Consider the following 18,159-nt stretch of genomic DNA (forward strand, 5'->3'; position numbering starts at 1 on the left):
AGGCTTCTTGCCAGAGAGGCCGGGGTGGCAGCGTGCGGGGGGACACCGCTTTGGAGGCAGATCTGTTATCTCCGCCGCATCTTCCCGCCATCTCCCACCTTGGCCCTGGGAACAGCGGGCAGCGGCAGGCAGCAGGCGCAGAGGCCGGGCGAGGAAACCAGGTGTGACAAGGAGAGCACGCCCCGGCCATGCGCGGCACCCGCTCCTTCGTGGCTGGGTCCTGGCCGGCCTCGTCCTGTGCTGGGATGCTCTTGAGGCTCTTATGGGCTCACGTTAATCTGCTCGATCTCCAAGCATGGCCAAAGAATGAAAAATAGGGAAGGTTTTGGCTGGGGGGCTTGGCGAGAGGGCAAAGCGCACAGGGGTGGGCTGCGGCTGAGGGCTGCCAGCATGGCACAGCTGGCACAGCGCTCAGCTCCCCGCCACCGGCGAGGCAGAATGCTGCCGGCGGGACGCGCCGTGCTGCGCCGCGCTCCCCCAAAGGCTCCTCACATCCGGGAATCCAGCGTCAGACTTTCCAGCTGGCCGGAGAAAACCGCACGGCTGCAGTTTCTCAATCTGCTGGAGCCCAGGCACAGGCCTGACACCCCCAGAGCCGGCGGCGAAACTGCCCCGTGCTGTGCCAGGGAAGCACCGCTGGCTGGGGGGCTCGAGGGGCCGAGAGGAGGGTCTTAGCCCATCCCTCTCCCGGGCAGCCCCCGGCTGCAGTGAAGGGACTGGTCCCTGTGTTGGCTCCCCCCTGCATGGCCAGCCCAGCTGCACGGGGCTGGAGCCACTGCGTGCTGGTTGTGGGGTGCGGGGACCCTCTGGGCCAGGCGCTGGGAGGTTTGGGGATGTCTTTGCTCCCTTTCCCTCTCCTTCTCATTGCTTTCATTTTCCTCAAAGGTTCAGCTGGGCACGGTGGGGACGGCGTGGCCATCTCCTCTGCCCAGCTGACACAGAGGAGGTGATGGAGAGGGATATCACATGCCAAAGGACAAGAGAGGGGACAATAAAAAGGGGGCATGGCTTCATTTGAGCCCACAGGAAAAGGCAAAGGGCAGCATTTTGAGGCTGGGAAGGAGTGGGCAGGCTCTGAGTCACTGCCTGCACCCCAGCCCCGCAGCATGCCCACCCCACCGGTGGGTACTGCACCCCATGTGCCATGGGGCCGCGCTGCCTGTCCCCGTCCCCAGCTGCCTGCACCGTGTTTGCTTACAGGGCGGCAGCTCTCAGCCTCCTGTTACAACGGTGAGGCGTGTTGCCGCCCGTCCCCGGGGAACGTCTCCGCACCGGTGCCACGTGGCTGGCACCCGCCTTCGCCAGGGCAGGGGAAGGGTTAAGTGGATGGCTTGAGCCCAGCCATGCCCATGGTTCTGGGTGCCTCCGACCCCCCCCCCCACCCTGCCAAACCTGGCTGCCTCCGGTCCCCCGGCGTGCCAGCTAGCGCTGGTTCAGCACTTACGCATGCTGCTGTTATTAGAAATTAGTTAATGGATGTCTCCGGCCAAAGGAGAGCAGCAGTAACAGGAGCCGTGGGATTGCCAGGAGCACGAGGGCAGAGATGCCGCTGAATATTTAACGTCCCGCAACGGCCGGGTGAGAGGGTGCCACTGCTGCCGGCGGGGCAAGGGGAGGTTTTCCTCCTCCCAGCCCGATGGCGACGCTCGCTGCCGGCCGGAGGAGTCATTTCCATCCCAGACCGCCTGAGGTTTCCCCAGGATTTATGAAAGATATGCGTAACACAAATAAAGCCTCCCAGCAATGTGCGGAGCCGTCCTGCCAATGTGCAGCTGCTGTGCAGGGCTCGCTGCTCTGCATGGGGAGGTGGGTGCATCGAGCCCCCACCTTGCTGCGGTGTGGACACCAAAGATTTTCCTCTGAAGTAAAAGCCAGGCAGGGCAGAGGAGCAGGGTGCCCTGCTGAGCAGGGCAGGAGGCGGTTTGGGGGTGACAGCCCTTTGGAAGGGGCAGGGAACCTGCGGGGACACGGCTGGTGGCTGGCCAGGAGCTCCTGGCTCTCCCTGCAGCGCATGGGATGCTCTTGGGAGAAGAAGTTTCCGCTTTGGGGCATTTTCGTGGGGACACACAAAATTTGGTCTCCATGAAAAAAGAGGTGTTTCAGCTCAAGCGAGGAAGTTTGATGGAGACCGGAGGAGGTGACCGGAGTGTCCTCTCCACTCTGGGTGACGTTGGGATGATTCCATGTGGACTGTTTGCTCTTAGTGTTCGGAGGTGCCGGGGCGGCCACCCCAGGGGCAGCAGGCACCCCTGAGCAGGGCAGCCAGCTGGGCTGGTTTAACGTGGGGGCAGCTTGAGCTTCCCAGGCTGGGGAGAGAAGCTGGCTGTGGGGGGAGCTGGGGAGAACCTTCCCCGGCTGTGGGGTGACTCTGCCCCTTGCTAAGAGGGGAGAAGACCCAGTGCCCGTGCTCGACGCCTGCTGGATTTAGCCCTTCAGATTACATTAGGGCAACTGGGACAGCCCCGCTGCTTTGAGCACCGGCTGCTGGCCTCCAGCAGCAGCCCCTGGGTGCTCCGGGCAGTGATGCCCAGCAGGGTGGCGATACCCAGTGGGGTGGTGATGCCTGGTGGTGTGGTGATGCCAGATGGGGTGGTGATACCCAGTGGGGTGGTGATGCCTGGTGGGGTGGCGATGCCAGGTGGGGTGGTGATGCCTGGTGGGGCACTGGTGCCCAGTGGGGTGGCCATGCCCGGTGGGGCACCGATACCTGGTGGGGTGGCCATGCCCGGTGGGGTGGAGATGCTCGATTAGGTACCGATGCCCAGTGGGACACGATGGGTGCGCGAGGGGTGCCCCGGGGGTGGGTGATGCCCGGGGGGTGGCCATGCCCGGTGAGGCACCAATGCCCGATGCGGCGGCGATGCCCGGAGGGACGGCCATAGCCGAGGGGGCGGTGGGCGAGGCGGGGCCGGGGCGGGGGCCGCAGCCGGGTGCGCTCCCCCCCCGCCGCCGGTCCCTCCCCGGCGCTGCCCCTGACGCTGCCCCGGCGGCGCGGAGATTGGGAGCCGCCGCGCTGGGGGCGGGCCCGGCTCCGGTTTAATCTCCGGCTCCGCCGGGATTACGGCCGCAGGCTAGTCTCTAATCCGCGGCACCGCGGGGCTGGCCACCGGGGGCTGCTCGCCCCAGCCCGCAGCAGAGGCACCGCCGGAGAGGGGGGCAGGTAAGTTCCCCCCCCCCCCCCCCCCCCCCCCAGTTGCACGCACCCCCGTGCCTTTTGCCTTCTCCTTCGGGAAACTCCGTGGCTGAAGACTGCCGAGGGCTTGGACTCCTCGCCTTCCCTTAGTCCCACCCAGCACCCCATTCTAACCCCCCCGACCCATCTCCCTTCGCCCCCCGCCCGGCCCCGCTCTCCTCCCGCAGCCCGGCGCTCCCCGCAATCCCCTGCTCCCCTCTTCCACCTCCTCCTCCGCCTCCCGGAGCTGGACGACTCCCCCGGCAGCCCCGGGGGAAGGCTCCGGGCTCCGGGGCTCCGGCAGCCCTGGCAGGTGGCAGCGCCCCGGGGCTGTTTGCTTTGCTTTTCTCCTGCCACTTCCCTCTCCAGCTGCTGAAACCCTCCCACGGGTGGGTAACAAATCCTGCGAGGGCAGAGGGAAGGCAGAGCCCTGCCTTGCCGCCTTTCCACCCTAACACCCAGGCAAAGCTCCTGCCCGCGGCGCGGTGCTGGGTGGGGGGTTCGGCATCGCTGCCCGCTTTGCTGATAATAACACCAGCCCCCAAACTCCCTTTTCTTTCCCTTTTTTTCCGCTTTAATTTTTAATCTCCCGTGGGAACAACATATGTTTCTTAAGGCTGGAAGCGGTCGGGATCGGGTGTCGGGGCGAGGAGCGGTGCGCGGCGGGGGGCACGGCCAGGGAGAGCGGCCGGGGAGAGCTGCCACAGGCGCTGCCGGGGCTCAGTTTGGCCGTGCACGCAGCGCTTCCCCAGGCCGGGGTATTTATAGAGCCTGGCTGGCTGGGGCGGCGGTGCGGGGAAGCAGGCGGCACATTGCATTCCTGCTGGCCATGCATGTCCCATGTCAGCCGGCATGGTGGCCTGCTCTGCCCAGGGCAGCTTGCAAACGTCCCGCTGGAGAGAAACCTTTCCCAAGGGGAAACTGAGGCACAGTAGGCGGCTGCTGGCCCCGGGCTCCCTGTGCCGGCGGCTGGCGCTGCGGTGGCACGGGCGAGCCAGGGGACCCGGCAAGTCCTCGGCAGGTGGGATGGAGGGGAGGCAGAGTCCCGGCATGGGGCTGAGCCCCGGCTGGCTGTGGAGGGCACGGCTGTGCCAAGCTGCCGCGGAGGAGACGGGGAATTTTCCACTGGCGTTTGGATCCAACCCAAGCTGAACCGTTAGACCTGCCTGGTGCCTGCTGCCAGCCACCGGTATGCATTCGGCCCCCGGCTTCGTGGGGGCACCCCAGAGAAAGCCCCCTGTGCTGCGGGATGGTGCCCTGTTCCTGGGGCACCGAGCGCCGGCTTGCCCTGGCTCCGGTGGCCAGGGATGCTGGGGGGCAGCGGGGGCACCCCGGCCGGCCCGGGGACGGCATGGGGGGGGTGCCAGCACCGTGGGGGAGCCTGGCCGAGGTGCAAAGGGCTCCACAGCACCCGGCCGTGCTGCAGCTGTAATCACACGCCGGGGCCACAGCCACGGCAAACAAACAGGCGCCGGCAGAGCCTATTTTCCTTGGCGCGTGGGGACGGGGGGAAGGAGCGGGATCCCACGGGCTCCTTTGGAAATGCAGCCCTTGAGAAAACAGAGGTGGGTTGGGGACAGGACGGGCCCCCCGTGCCTCCGGCCCTCCTCGCCGCGTGGGTCTCAACAGCCGCAGACCTCCCCGGCTGCTGACGCAGGTCCGGGGCCGGCTGGGTCCCCTATGCCGGTAGGGGACAGCCAGCCGTGGTCGTGCTGTCCCCGGGCCGGGGAGGACGTGCCAGGCGGGTGGCATGGCCCAATGGCGGGAGTGGCAGGGCCGGGGGCAGCAGCGGTCCCCGGGGCTTGGGCAGGTTGTGGCCCCTGTTTGGGACAGGGTGCTGTTCTGGGGGTGTTGAGGTGTCAGGGGGGACATGAGGCCGCAGCTGAGGCCAGTCCCTCCCGGTGTGTCCGGCGCTGCCTGCAGCAAATGACAGCTTGGTTTTTTGCCATCGACCCCTCGGTGTCGTCCCGCCAAGGCCGGGTGTGTTTTAGGGAGTGGGAACTCCTGGAAAGCATCTTGCTTCCAAGGCGAAACGCATCTCCAGAGGTGCAATAGAAAACCTAACGTGTTTTTTTCAGGCCCATCAGTCCCCGCAGTGCCACCATCCGTGCCACCATCCTCCCCAGGTGGCCCTGAGCTCCTGACGGGCAGTGCGCTGGCTTTAAGTTTAAAGCAAAACCCAACATCGAGCCTAGAGCCGGCTGAGATGCTTTGGGTTCAAGCTGCCATCTCACCTGGCCTCCTCCAGAGCCATGCTGGGTGCCACCAGCCTCGTGCTGTGCCCAGCCTGTCCCCATCCCTGTCCCCATCCCCATGCTGCCAGGTGCCTCTGCTGCCTGGCTTGTCCAGCTACGGGCTCAACCCCTTCCTTCCACGCCGGGTTGTGTCAGCGGCAGCCCGGGCTGTCCCGGCACTGGGCACGGCTGCCCTCGCCTGGCCTCAGTTTCCCCACTGCTCTTTCCAGCTCGCCTCGGTACTGGTGCTTGGATGTGGGGGACCTGGCATGATGGTGGTGGCTGGTACCCGCGCCGCAGCCCCTCGCTCTCCCCGTGGCCCTATCCTGGGGTGTGCGGCTGGCAGGGGATTGCCGTGGCTGAGTCGTGCCGTGGCTCTGGCGCTGGAAAACCCTCCCCATGGCCCCCCTGTGATGTTTGGCTCCGCCACCCCCTTCCCTGCGGTGCCTTTCCCCTCCCTGGTGTGTCCCAGACCCCAGCACGTCCATTACTGCAGGATGGTGCTGGGGCCGGTGGCTGTGAGCCAGCCCAGCCGTCAGCACGCTCTGCCTGCGGGCAGGGCCCTGGGCTCGGGCAGAGCCGTCCCCGAGGACACGGGTGCCACTTGTGCTCTCCAAGGGAAGACCCCAGGTGGGTACCGCTCCCCGCACAGTGCAGTGGGGACGGCCCGGAGCTGCAGGGCTAGGTTTTGGTGCTGCTGGAGCCTTGCTAGCCGGGACAGCGGCTTTGAGAGCCACTTGCTCCTTCTTGCCGCTGCCAATTCTGCTCTGGCCGGAGCGCTGGGGGCATCGCCTGGCCTGAGGCTGAGCCATGGTGCAGTAACTGGGGCTGAAACCCCAGGTCGCCCCAGGGCTAGGTGAGCCCAGGAGTGGTGACCATGCTGCCCAGCTCATGCTGGGACCATGAGTGGGGCTGACTGGCCTGGCTGTCTGGGGGGCTATCTCATGAGGGTCTCCAGCAGGTCTATTCGGAGGGGGTCTACAGTGGGGCTACCCAGAGGGGTTCTCGAGCTGTGCACTGGGCAGGTTGCCTCCAATCGTCCCTCCGCATGGCTGCCGGTGTCCTGTGCACGTGGGGGTACACCCCAGAGCCCTCACCCCAAAGCTGAGGTGCCTGGCCGTGCCCCTGGGCAGCTGGATTTGCCTTTCTGGGTGCCCGCTGCCCGCAGGGGAGGTGGGACGGTGGCACTGCCTTTGCTTGGCTGGGAGGTGGGGGGGGAGAAATGCCGTAGGTTTAAAAACAGGTTTTGGGTGCTAATTTTAGGAAGGCAGGTCAGGGGGAAAGCCACGTCTGTGTGTGCTGGGGGGGGAAGGGCAGGCCCTGCTCCCACAGGGTCGGGCTGGCTCTGCTCCCAGCACCCGGGCTCCCAGGCTGCCCTGGGGGGGGGTGTCTCTGTGGAGGGGCAAGGGGAGGTGTGGGGGTGCCCCCCCACCGCATGTCCCTGCCCTGCTGGAGCCAACCTCCCCGGGGAGGTGATGCCCAGGGACCCCCGAGGCTCGGGCTGTTGCCCCAGCTCTGCCCGCGTGCCCGCACACCCCTGTGCCCACGGCGGTGCTGGGGGCTGACCAGGGACCCAAGCTGGGGGTCACTCTGTGCCCAGCAGCAGTGCCAGGGGTAACCCCAGGGCTGGGGGCTGATGGCAGTGGGGGTACATGGCTGGCATCCCTGCCCGTATGTCTGCACTGCCTCTCTGGGAGGGCTGTCACCAGCGCAGCCCCAGGGAACGTGAGACCTCTGCGTGCCCGGCTCCCCTGAAACCCAGACAGCCTCCTGGGCAGGTGGGCACGGCTGGGCGGACCTTGCTGCTGGCCCCCCGGCACACACCGGCGGCAGCGGCGTACCTGGCTGTGAGCACGCAGGCCGGCAGCTGCGGCAGGCTTGGTGCTAAAGCCGGATTACCACCCGGAATAGTCCCACGGCCCCAGCTGGGGCGGATTAGCCAGGATTCATCTGCAGAGGGAGAGGAGATGGGGAGGGGGTCTCTGCCCTGCGGGGGTCTCCAGCCCGGGGGAGCACCCACTCGCTGGCAGGGAGACCCAGCGCCTTCATCCCCCATGGGTGGGAGCAGTGGGTGCCCATGGATGGGTGTCATGGGCTGCGGGGCACAGTGGGTCATCGCACCCCGGGCTGGCACCCCTGTGGCGCAGGCAGGGCTGGCGGGCAGCGGCTGCCAGTCCCCCTGTGTGCCGTACTCCCGCCGGCATGGCGTGCTCTTGCGGGGAGTGTGCCGTGCCGAGGCTTGATCGGGGGAACGGGCCGGGCATCCTCCTCACCACGCTGCTGGGTGCGATGGACCCCCCATCCAACACATCCCGCTGGCATTGCCGACGGAGCTCCCCTGCCCCAGCCCCCCGACTCCTGGCTGTGCCTTGCTCCCAGCTGGGATTTTCCACCTTTTAAATAAAATCCGGGTGGAAGCGAGGTGTCAGGCAGCGAGATGCAGCCCCTTCCAGGACCGGATCCCCGCCATGGTGCCCCAGCCGCCGGGGAAGGCTGGCAGGGGGCCGGGGTGAGCCCAGGGCTGCCTGCTGCCTGCCTGCCAGGGCAGGGAAGGGATTTGGGAGCCCTGCCGCCCCACACACGTGTCCCCATCCTGGCGAGGGGGGGCAGGCATCTGTGCTGGCCGGGACGCGGCGTGCAAGACCAAACGTAGCCTTCCCTGGTGCGCAGACGTGGCCGGCGGGGAGGGTACGTGCCGCCCCACGCATACGGCTCGACGTTCCCCGCGGGGGGGCTGCGGGACGGCACCGGGGCCCGGCTCGGGCTTCCTGGCCACGCTGGAGGGTTGGTGGGGTGGACGAGGTCCCCGGTGTCACCGAGCGGTGGGACAGCAGGAGCAGCCCCCGGGGAGAGCTGGGGCTGGGTGGGGAGAGGTGGGAGGTCTTGGTGCAGTGGGGCTGTCACCATCCTCGTCACCCGGAGCCGGCAGGCAGCGGACAGGCGCACGCTGGGAAATCAATGGAGCTGGCTCAGCACCCCCAGGGACACGGCCCTGGGTGCCACAGCGTGGGGGGGGTTCTGTGCCCATGCACGTGGCCGTGCCCACGCCATCAGGGTGGGCGAGCTGGGGCTGGCGGTCAGGAGGGGGACAATGCTGGGCGGCACATGGGCTGCCCGACGCGGCAGTGAGGGTGGCAGCAGCCCGTCCGTGTGGCGGCATGGCAGCCCCGCGCTGGGCTGGGGCTCTCGGGGCCGACACGCCGTGGGAAGAGACCCCCAGGGAGATGCTCTTTGCCCGGAGCGGAGGGTCCCCAGCTGAGGCGGGCACACAGGGACAGGGGTGAACCCACCCGCCCCCCGGGGCCATCCGCCGCTCCACGTATTTGCTGTTCTGCCCAGCCTTATCGCAAGGCAAACAGCGGCAGGCAGGGCACGCTCTGCCCGATCGAAGCGTCTCCCGTTCCCTCCCCTTTCATCTCCCCCCCCTTCCCTGGCTGCCGGTGCTGGGAGACCCTGGCCGAGGGGCAAAGGCCGGGGCTCGCCAGGGAGGTGACGGCGAGTGGTGTCGGGGCTGTGCCAGGGCTGTGCCAGTGCTGCCCGGCGGGAGGAAGCGTCTGGGTGGCGGTGCTAAGCCCGGTGCATGCAAAATGAGGCCGGCCGTGCCGCTTGCTATTCCGAGAGGCGCTTGGGGGAAGAGGCTGGTATTTCCTGAGCCGTCCGGCGAGGTGTAATTATAACCTGGGAGAAGAAAGGGGCTGCAGAGGAGAGCGCCCAGCCTCCCCGGCGCCCGCGGGGGAGCGGGCAGGGGGAGCGGGGCAGCTCCTGCCCGCCGCCGGTGGGGTGCAACGGAGCCCTGCCTGCGGGCAGCCCGGCGGCGCTGGGGGCGTTTGGGGAGGTGATGGAGCACCAGGGACCTGGCGGCCCCCCTCAAGCCTGGCATCGGGAGTGGTGGGTTCGGCGATGCCCGCCTGTGGCGGTGGGAAGGCGCAGAGTTAACGGCGGCGTTTGGACGTGCTGGCAGCCTTGTTCGTGCCTGGATCCGGCCCAAGCGGAGGCCTAGCGGAGGGGATAAATCATCGCCCAGTGCCCGCCCTGCGCTTCCCTCTCTTCCCCCGCACGGCTGAGCCTCCCTGCTCTGGTCCCCGCTGGCATGTGCCCCGCCTCAGTTTCCCCACCGGGCTGGGTGCTGCAGGTGGGGTGGCCCAGCCGTGTGCCCCCCACCCCGGGCCAGCCTGAGGGACTCGGTCCCCCCGACATTGCCGGTAGCCGGCGCGTGGCCTGGGATGACCCTGCCAGATCTCCTCGGTGGCCTGGACAGGCAGGGACAGGCAGGGCAGCAGCTCAGGAGCCTGGAGCTGCTGGCACCCGTGCCCTGCCGTGGCATCCTTCCCCTGCATGCCGGGAGGGCTGCTGGCCCTGGTGTCTCCCCACCCTGGCAGTGCCATGGGAAGGCTCGCCTGGTCCCCGGGGGCCACCAATCCCCTGGGAGCACAAAGACTGGCATGTCCCCTGCTCACCCCGCGGGGACCCCAGGCGCTGGGGTGACGGGGCAGCATCATCCTCCTGGGGTCAGGGACTGCGCCGCATCCCGGCCAGCCCTTGCCTCGGACCGGGTGGCATCGTCCTGCAGCCCTGAGGTGGAGACCCCCAGCCGGGCGGGGGGGACCCCAGTCCCCTAGGGCAGCTGGGGGTGGCGGGGGACCCTGCCCCGGCTGCCAGCCTGCCCCAGAAAGCCACCCTGTGCCGTTTCCCAGCGGGGCAGGGAGGGCCGGGGCTCGCACAGAAGCGGCTTTGTGCGGCGTGCCAAGGCGTCCCGCGCTCGGCAGCCCGGCCGCCTTCCCCTGCCAAGGAGCTGTCTCCCGGCCCCGCGCTCTTTCCTGCTCCGTTTGTCTGGCCCTGACGTGCCCCTGAGCCCCCTGCCTTGGCACCCCGGCAGCACCGGCACCGGGCGGTGGGACGCGGGTGAGCCCTTCGCGCTGGGCAGCGCCGCAGGCTTTACGTAACGGCGGTGGCTGGGGGGTCCCCGAGCTCCCCGCCCCATCCCCAGCTGCCCTCCGAAACGCCCCGCTCACCTGTCGGCACCCGTCTCCGGGAGGGGAAACTGAGGCACGGAGCCGAGAGCTGCGGGCAGAGGAGTGGAGGTGGGCAGGCGTCACGGACAGAGGCTCCGGGGCTGGCGCTGTGCTGCGGGCAGGGGAGCGGAGCGGCCCCGCGGGGTGGGCTGCGGGACGGCTGGCCAGGCACGGGGACAGTCCTCGCTGGGGACCCTCGTGGGGCTGTCAGAGCTGGGGCGAGCTCCGCAGGGCGCTGTGTGCTGAGCAAACAGAAGGGAGAAGTCCAGCCGTGGTGATGCCCGGCCGCCCCGGGTGCCTGTCCCTGCGGTGCCAGCAGTGCTGGTGCCGAGCCTGACTCGGGCATCCCCAGCGCATGAGGCACCTGTAGGATCTCCTGCCCAGAACCGGACCCCCGTTGCCCCCCTTTTGCAGAGCCCAAGGAGAGCCCGCAGCGAGCCTAGCCGCCTCCCCGCCATGGATGCCACGGATGTGCCCCTCCAGGCCGAGATGGTGGAGCTGGTGCCCAACGGGAAGCACGCAACCGCGCTCACTGCCTCCACCGTCCCCTCGATGGCGGGTGACAGGTAGAGGCATGGGGACAAACGGGGGTGCCAGCACCCCAGGGGCGTCCTCCTGGCTGCTCCCTGCCCATGTGATGCCAGCCAGCATGGCACAGGGAGGGGCATGGTGGCCCCCGGCTCTGCTTTGGCCTCACCCCCCTCCCTCTGATGTCCAGGTTTGAGGAGAACCAGTCCGGTGCAGCGGAGATGGAGGAGTTCCTGCCCCACGGCGCTGAGAAGAAGCAGACGCACTTCACCGACGTGAGTATCGGTGCGGGCACCGCGGTGGCAGGGGGACGGGGACAGCTCCCGATGTGACCGGCGCGTCCCCTCCCTGTCGTGTCTTACGTGCGCAGTTCGAAGGGAAGACGTCTTTCGGGATGTCTGTCTTCAACCTGAGCAACGCCATCATGGGCAGCGGCATCCTGGGGCTGGCCTACGCCATGGCCAACACTGGCATCATCCTCTTCCTGTGAGTGCTGCCTGCCCGCGGGGGCTTGGCTGGGGGGGCCGGGTGGGGGGGGCTTCTCTAAGGGGATCGGTGGGTGCTAGAGGTGTGGGTGAGAAAGGGGTCCCTGGCTTGGGGTGATGCAGGGACAAGCGTCCTGCTCCCTGAGCAATGCCTGTCCCTGGCATGAGCCTGTCTGCCCCTGCCGGGTGCTGTGCCCCACTGGGGAGGAGGAGGAGGAGGAGGATGAAGGCTTGACTTCCTTCATGCAAGACCAGATTTCCCCACGTGGCCCAAAGGATGTGGGTGCCGGCTCCCCTCGGGTGTGGGGACACGGACCCACAGGGCTGGGGCAGTCCCACGGCTCTGGGGTGCCCACACCCCACGGCCCATCCGCCCTGTGAGCACCCAGCCGGTGCGGAGGCGAGGGGCCGGGTGGCCTGCCAGGGCAGCTGCCTGCAAGCAGAGCCTGCCCACGCGGGATTTGCCCCACGGCTGTGTCCGAACCTCGTGCTGTGATCCGCTGGTGACGGCGCTGTCCTCCCACAGCTTCCTCCTGACGGCGGTGGCCCTGCTCTCCAGCTACTCCATCCACCTGCTGCTCAAGTCCTCCGGCATCGTGGGTGAGTGCCGGGTCCCTGGTGGGGTCGTGCCGGGCTGTCCCCTCCTGACCCTCACCCCACCACCGCTCCCCATCCCTCAGGCATCCGCGCCTATGAGCAGCTGGGCTACCGAGCCTTCGGCACGCCGGGGAAGCTGGCCGCGGCCATTGCCATCACGCTGCAGAACATCGGAGGTGAGGACGGGGCTGGGAGGGGGGACCTGGCGGGGCTGCGGGGGGACACGCGACCGGAGCACGCTGGCACAGCCTGACCTCGCTCTGCCCTGCAGCCATGTCCAGCTACCTGTACATCGTCAAATCTGAAGTGCCTCTCGTCATCCAGACCTTCCTCAACCTGGAGGAGAAGACCACGTGAGTGCCTCCTGCCCACGCTGCGGCGTGCCTTCCCCGGGCAGGCGCCGGGGCTTCGGCTCCAGCTGTGCAGCCCACGGCGGGGATTTAGTGCCATTAAGCCACTACTATTTTTGATAACCGTCAGTGCTGAATAAGCCCCTGGGTGGGATTAAACCGGGCTGAACTTCCAATCCCTGCTCCTCACATCCCCTTGAGATCAGGCTTTCCTCCTTGAGCAGAGCCCGGGGCTGTGGGGGGGACATGAGGGCTCTGGTTGGGAATGGGTGTCCCCACGCCGTGCCCACATCCCCACCCTGCAGCACGGGGGATGAGAGCTGGGCAGATGCTGGGCAGGGCTGCCACTGGGACCTCCACCAGTCCAGGACTGGGCATCCCAGCTGCTCTGGGGTGCGCGACTGCACGTGGGACCGGGGGTGGGCAGAGTCCCTGCCCCGCAGGCGGCCGGGGGCGGCTGCCTCCACCTGGGGCATTGAGGACCTGGCTGAGCCCCCTTGCAGGTGCTGGTACCCTTGTCCCCGCGTCCTCCCGCTGCAGCAGTTGTCAGCCTGCCCGCAGCAGCTCTAGCCCTTGGGGGTGCACCACTATGGGGGTAGTGGGACCCCAGCTCAAGGGCCCCCAGGGATGCTGGCCTCAGGGGTCCCCAGGGATGCCAGCTTCAGGGGATGCTAGTGTCCCTGGGGATGCCAGCTCAGGGGTCCAGGGATGCCAGCTCCGGGGTCCTTGGGGCTGCCAGCTCTGGGGTCCCCACAGATAGCAGACAGCCCCCCCGATGGCTGCCTGTGCCTGCCATGCCCCGGCAGAGTGGGGCAGTGAGCAGGCCCTCTGCTTCCAGGGACTGGTACATGAACGGGAACTACCTGGTGATCCTGGTTTCCGTCACCATTATCCTGCCCCTGGCCCTCATGAAGCAGCTGGGTAAGTCAGGGGGATGCTGCGTGCGGCACCAGGGTCCGGCACCCCGGGGCTCCCGCAGGGTGACGGTGCCAGCCTGGGGGTGGCGGGCAAGGAGAGGGCACCCAACCAGCGTGGGGGTCCTGCCCGTGCCCACCGGCCGCTCTCTTCCCTCCCCAGGTTACCTCGGCTACGCCAGCGGCTTCTCCCTCAGCTGTATGGCCTTCTTCCTCATCTCGGTGAGCACCTGCCGGCACGTGCCGGCGGCTCGGGGTGCCAAGCATCCCTTCTGCCGGCGTGGATGGCTCCGCCAGTGCGCAGCCGTGCTGCGGGGACAGCGGGGACAGCGGGGACAGCAGGCGCTCCGGGCTGCAGAGACACCGTGGCGGTGCTGTCACGCTGCTGGGTTATTTTCAGCTGAAGGAGCTGAGCGCCGGGAAAAGGGGAAGGGAGAGGGTGCCGGGGGGGGGGGAACCGCGCACACGGCCCCTCCACGTGCCACTGCCCCGCTCTGCCCCGCTGCCCACCCTCGCAGGGGCGGGCCAGGGGACCAGCATCACCGCGGGGCACCGCCGGCAAAGGTGCCCCGTAGAGGGGACCCAACAGGGGCACCCTCCGGCTGGGTGCAGAGCCGGCTCAGGCGGCCGGTGCTGGGGGGTGGTGGTGCTGGGTGCTGACCGTCCCCATGTCCCCCCACCCCAGGTCATCTATAAGAAGTTCCAGATCCCCTGCCCGCTCCCTGAGCAGGAGGGGAACCTCACGGGCAGCCTCAACGCCACCCCCGTCAGCACCAGCGACTACCAGAACGGCTACACCATCCTCCAGGCCCCCGAGCAGGGCACCTGCACCCCCAGCTTCTTCACCCTGAACTCCCAGGTAGGGGCCCAGGATGCACCCCTGGGGCTCCGGGTGGGCCCCCACCCCATGCACCCCATGAAGGCAGGTGGTCCCAGTGCCGGCGGCACCTGCCGGCTCGGCCCCCAGTGCTCAGCCACCCTCCTCCCGCGCAGACGGCGTACACCATCCCCATCATGGCCTTTGCCTTCGTCTGCCACCCCGAGGTCCTGCCCATCTACACCGAGCTGAAGGAGTGAGTCCTGGGTGGGGGCACCCACGGGAGGGGTGGGCTTTATCTGGCACCCACCCAAAGGTAGCACCCTCCGGGTGTAGGACCTGCGCCAGGGCGTCATGGGGATACGAGGGGATATGGTGGGTGATACAGCCCTGGGTGGGTGGGTGGGTGGTGGGTGATAGGACCTGGGATGGGTGGTATCGGTCCCAGGAGGTGGGTGATGCAACCTGGAATGGGTGTGTGGGTGGTGGGTGATATCACACCTGGGAGATTGGTGATATGACCCAGGGTGGGTGGGTGGTGGGTGATCCAACCCACCACGCAGCTCGGGGAGGGAGACGCAGCCCCTCTCCGCACAGCCCCCTCTGGCATCACCCCTCCTCACCGGGCAGGCACTCGGGGCCGGTGGGTGCCGCAGGAGCGGGGTGGGCTCGGCTGTGGGGGCCATGCTGAGCCCGCCATCTCCCACAGCCCCTCCAAGAAGAAGATGCAGTGCATCTCCAACATCTCCATCATGGTCATGTACCTCATGTACTTCTTGGCCGCCCTCTTTGGCTACCTCACGTTCTACGGTGAGCCCTCGGGGAGGGGACCGGAGGCCCTGCTGGCATGCCGGCACCGGGGCAGTGGTGGTGCCAGGGCTGACCCAGCGGCTCCCCACTGGTGCCCGCAGGCCACGTGGAGTCGGAGCTGCTGCACACGTACAACAAGGTGGACCCCTTCGACGTGCTCATCCTGTGCGTGCGGGTGGCCGTGCTGACGGCCGTCACCCTCACCGTCCCCATCGTCCTCTTCCCGGTGAGTGACCCTGCGGGGATGCCAGGTGGCCACCACCACTGGCTGCCACAGGGCTTTGGCACCAGGCTTTGAGAGGGGAAACTGAGGCAGCGACGGGGCTGAGGCCTGGGGACAGGGTGGCAGGGATCGGCGGGGCTGCAGGGACTGGGGAACGGGACCAGCTGGGTGTCAGAGACAGGGCTGGGGCAGGGGCAGGAGTGATGGGGACTGGCAGGGCCATGGGGACAGGGCCTGGAAGGGGTGACAGGGACCAGTGGTGCCATGGGGACAGGGCAGGGGCAGGGGAAGGGGTGACGGGCACCAGCAGGACTGTGGGGACAGGGGATGGGAGAGACCCTGGCTCCAAGGATGGAGAGTGACACTCTGTCCCTGTCCCTGTCCCCAGGTGCGCCGGGCCATCCAGCAGATGCTGTTCCAAGGGAAGGACTTCAGCTGGATCCGCCATGTCACCATTGCCGTAGTCCTGCTGACCTTCATCAACCTCTTGGTCATCTTCGCCCCCTCCATCCTCGGCATCTTCGGCATGATCGGTGCGTGGCAGTGCCCTGCTCCTGTCCCCCCTCGGGCGCTGGGCAGCATGCCAGCCCCTGCCCCTGCCTGGCGCTTGGCTTTGCCTGACCTCCCTGTGCCTCAGTTTCCCCTTCTCACCGTGCCAGCACCAGGTGGCGTGTGGGGCGTCCCCCAGCCCCGTCCCTGTCCTGGCAGGCTGGTTCCCGCAGTGGGGTGCCGGATGCTTGCTGCGCTGCCAGCCGGCACATGCTCTTCCCCTGGGCATTTCCCTTGATCCCCCAAGCTGGGCTCCCCCTGCTTGGTGCCCAGCTCGGTGCCAAGGCCCTGGCTGCGGGGGGCGGGGCATGGGGACGGTGCCAGGACACGGTGTCCCTGGGTTCCTGGAAGGCTTTGCCAGGGCTCGGGAGGGAGGGGGGGACAGGTCCTGGTCCAGCAGCGGGGCTGGCAGGGCTGAGCCGCAGGGTGGGGGCCTCTGCCCGCTCTGTCCCTGTCTGCTCCAGGTGCCACCTCCGCTCCCTGCCTCATCTTCATCTTCCCCGCCATCTTCTACATCCGCATCATGCCCAAGGACAAGGAGCCGCTGCGCTCCACTCCCAAAATCTTGGTAAGCATGGGGAAGGGGGACACGGACGGGGATAAGGACGGGGGTCCCGGGGCTGGGCTGGGGGCCCTGTCACCCTGGCTGTCCCTGACCCCCTGCCCTGTCCCCGCAGGCTGCCTGCTTCGCCCTCCTCGGGGTGCTCTTCATGATCATGAGCTTGAGCTTCATCATCATCGACTGGGCCACGGGAGGGGGGAAGAGCGGCGGCAGCCACTAGCTGGCACCGGGTGCCCACGCCAACCTCCTCCCCACCCACCGGTGCCCCAGGGAAAGCCGGCCCTGGGCTCAGCCCCCGTGCCACGGCCCCGCCGGGCTTCCCCGGGGACCCTCCGCTGTCGCTGCCCATCACCCGTGGTGGTGGTGGGGGGGGGTGAGCCGTGGCAGGCGAGGGGACCCTCCGACCTGTGCCCGGGGTGGGGCAGTGAGCCTGGGGCAGGTGCTGTGCCCCCCACCTGCTCCAGCGGGTACCCTCCCTGCTCTGCGCCTCAGTTTCCCCATCTGTAAAATGGGGAGAATAATACTGCCCTACCTCACCGGGAGCTGGCTGTCAGCTGGAGCTCATCTCTGCATACCCAGAGCCACCGGCAGCGGGCACTGCCAGGGGCACGGGGCACTGCCCGCCGCGGGGGCTGAGGACCGGGGCACTTTCCTGGCCTCCCCAGATAGCATCGAGAGCCCTGATGAACAGTGTCTGCAGGGGGCTGGGGTCTGGCGGGGTGGTCGGACCCCTGGCAGCGCCTGTGCCCAAGCCACCCGCCCTCTTCCCCTGATGTCCCCCGGTCCCTGGCGAGATGCCCCCCTGGCATCGCGGGGGCACCCTGGCCCTGCGGGCGAGCGTGGTCCTGCCGCCGCAGCTGATGGTACCCAGCCCGCTGCTCTTGAGCCCGCCAGGGGAACGGTTGGCTCCCAGTGCCCACGGATGGGAGCCTGGTGACCCCCAGGCCATGCTTGGGGACCGACCGCATTGCTTTGGGGACGTGGCACGCACACCGGGGGCTTGGCTCCCGCTGGCATCCTGCCCATGCTGCGGCTTGGCTGCCCAGGGCCTGGCCCTGCCGAGGGACGCAGGTGAGGGGGTGTGGGGGGCTGGGGGCAGCGCTCGCTGGGGGCCAGCTTGGGGCTCTGCAGCCACCCCCCTGTCTGTGTGCCCAGACACCAGGGTGATGGGCACCCCCTGAACCCAAGCTAGCCCTGCTCGGCTTGCACCCAGGGCCAGCACCCAGGCCCCCGCAGCCCTCTCCCACCCACCCATCCGTCCACCCACCCACCCATCCATGCTGCGGGGACACCCCACGCCATGCCAAAACCCGGAGAGCGGCTCTCCCACCCCCGCCTCCCTTCCCAGCGGGGGGGGGCAGCCCAGCAGGGTGGGCAGCACAGGGGGGGGCTGTCCTGCGGCGAAGTACATAAGAGACGTATTTTTTTACCGGGGTGGTGGAGGCTGGGATGCTTTTTATAAATACTGTATATAAGAGTAGATCTTTTTTAATGTGTTGTGTTGCTCTGGGTAGCTCTGTATAATGTACATATCTATATATGGCAGGGGGGGGGGCCGTAACCCGGCGCCAGTGAGGGGCTTGGCGGACCCTCGCCATCGCCCTGGGGCTGCCGGCTGCAGCGCGGCCCCAGCGTCTCTGTCCCCAGCCCGGCTGCCCCGTGGCCACCCCTGCACCATGCTGGGGGGGCGACGCTTTTAAATTATCCGTGGGGGCGATGTCTGAGCCGGCGAGGAGGCCGGCGAAGCCTCTGGCCGTGAGAATAAAGATGTGAACGTGCCCAGGTCTCAGGCGTCACTGGGGCGGGCGAGGAGCTGGCACGCAAGCTGGCACTGGGCACGCAGCGTCCTGGGACAGCACGGATATATGGACACGCGTGCACATGGATGCATGGATGTACATGGGGA

The 18,159-nt window shown here is 68.1% G+C and overlaps 1 protein-coding gene across 3 annotated transcripts; it reads left to right on the forward strand.

Annotated features, from left to right (window-relative positions):
- Positions 1–3,062: 3,062 nt before the first annotated feature.
- On the forward strand, positions 3,063–18,031 carry SLC38A3 (solute carrier family 38 member 3). Of its 3 annotated transcripts, none has more exons than XM_075159100.1 (16): positions 3,063–3,160; positions 10,833–10,984; positions 11,137–11,221; positions 11,317–11,432; positions 11,958–12,031; positions 12,112–12,204; positions 12,300–12,381; positions 13,217–13,299; positions 13,456–13,514; positions 13,978–14,151; positions 14,286–14,365; positions 14,819–14,919; positions 15,021–15,145; positions 15,531–15,675; positions 16,156–16,259; positions 16,369–18,031. In XM_075159100.1, exons 2-16 carry the CDS (start codon positions 10,875–10,877, stop codon positions 16,471–16,473), a joined length of 1,536 nt encoding a protein of 511 aa, XP_075015201.1. In that variant the 5' UTR covers positions 3,063–3,160; positions 10,833–10,874; the 3' UTR covers positions 16,474–18,031. The 3 variants fall into 3 exon arrangements, with proteins under 3 accessions (XP_075015201.1, XP_075015202.1, XP_075015203.1); XM_075159101.1 differs by lacking the exon at positions 3,063–3,160 and adding an exon at positions 10,245–10,487; XM_075159102.1 differs by lacking the exon at positions 3,063–3,160 and having other exon boundaries at positions 10,683–10,984.
- Positions 18,032–18,159: the final 128 nt, after the last annotated feature.

This window comes from Calonectris borealis, chromosome 10, assembly GCF_964195595.1.
Source record: "Calonectris borealis chromosome 10, bCalBor7.hap1.2, whole genome shotgun sequence".
In the NCBI taxonomy this organism is placed as follows: Eukaryota; Metazoa; Chordata; class Aves; order Procellariiformes; family Procellariidae; genus Calonectris; species Calonectris borealis.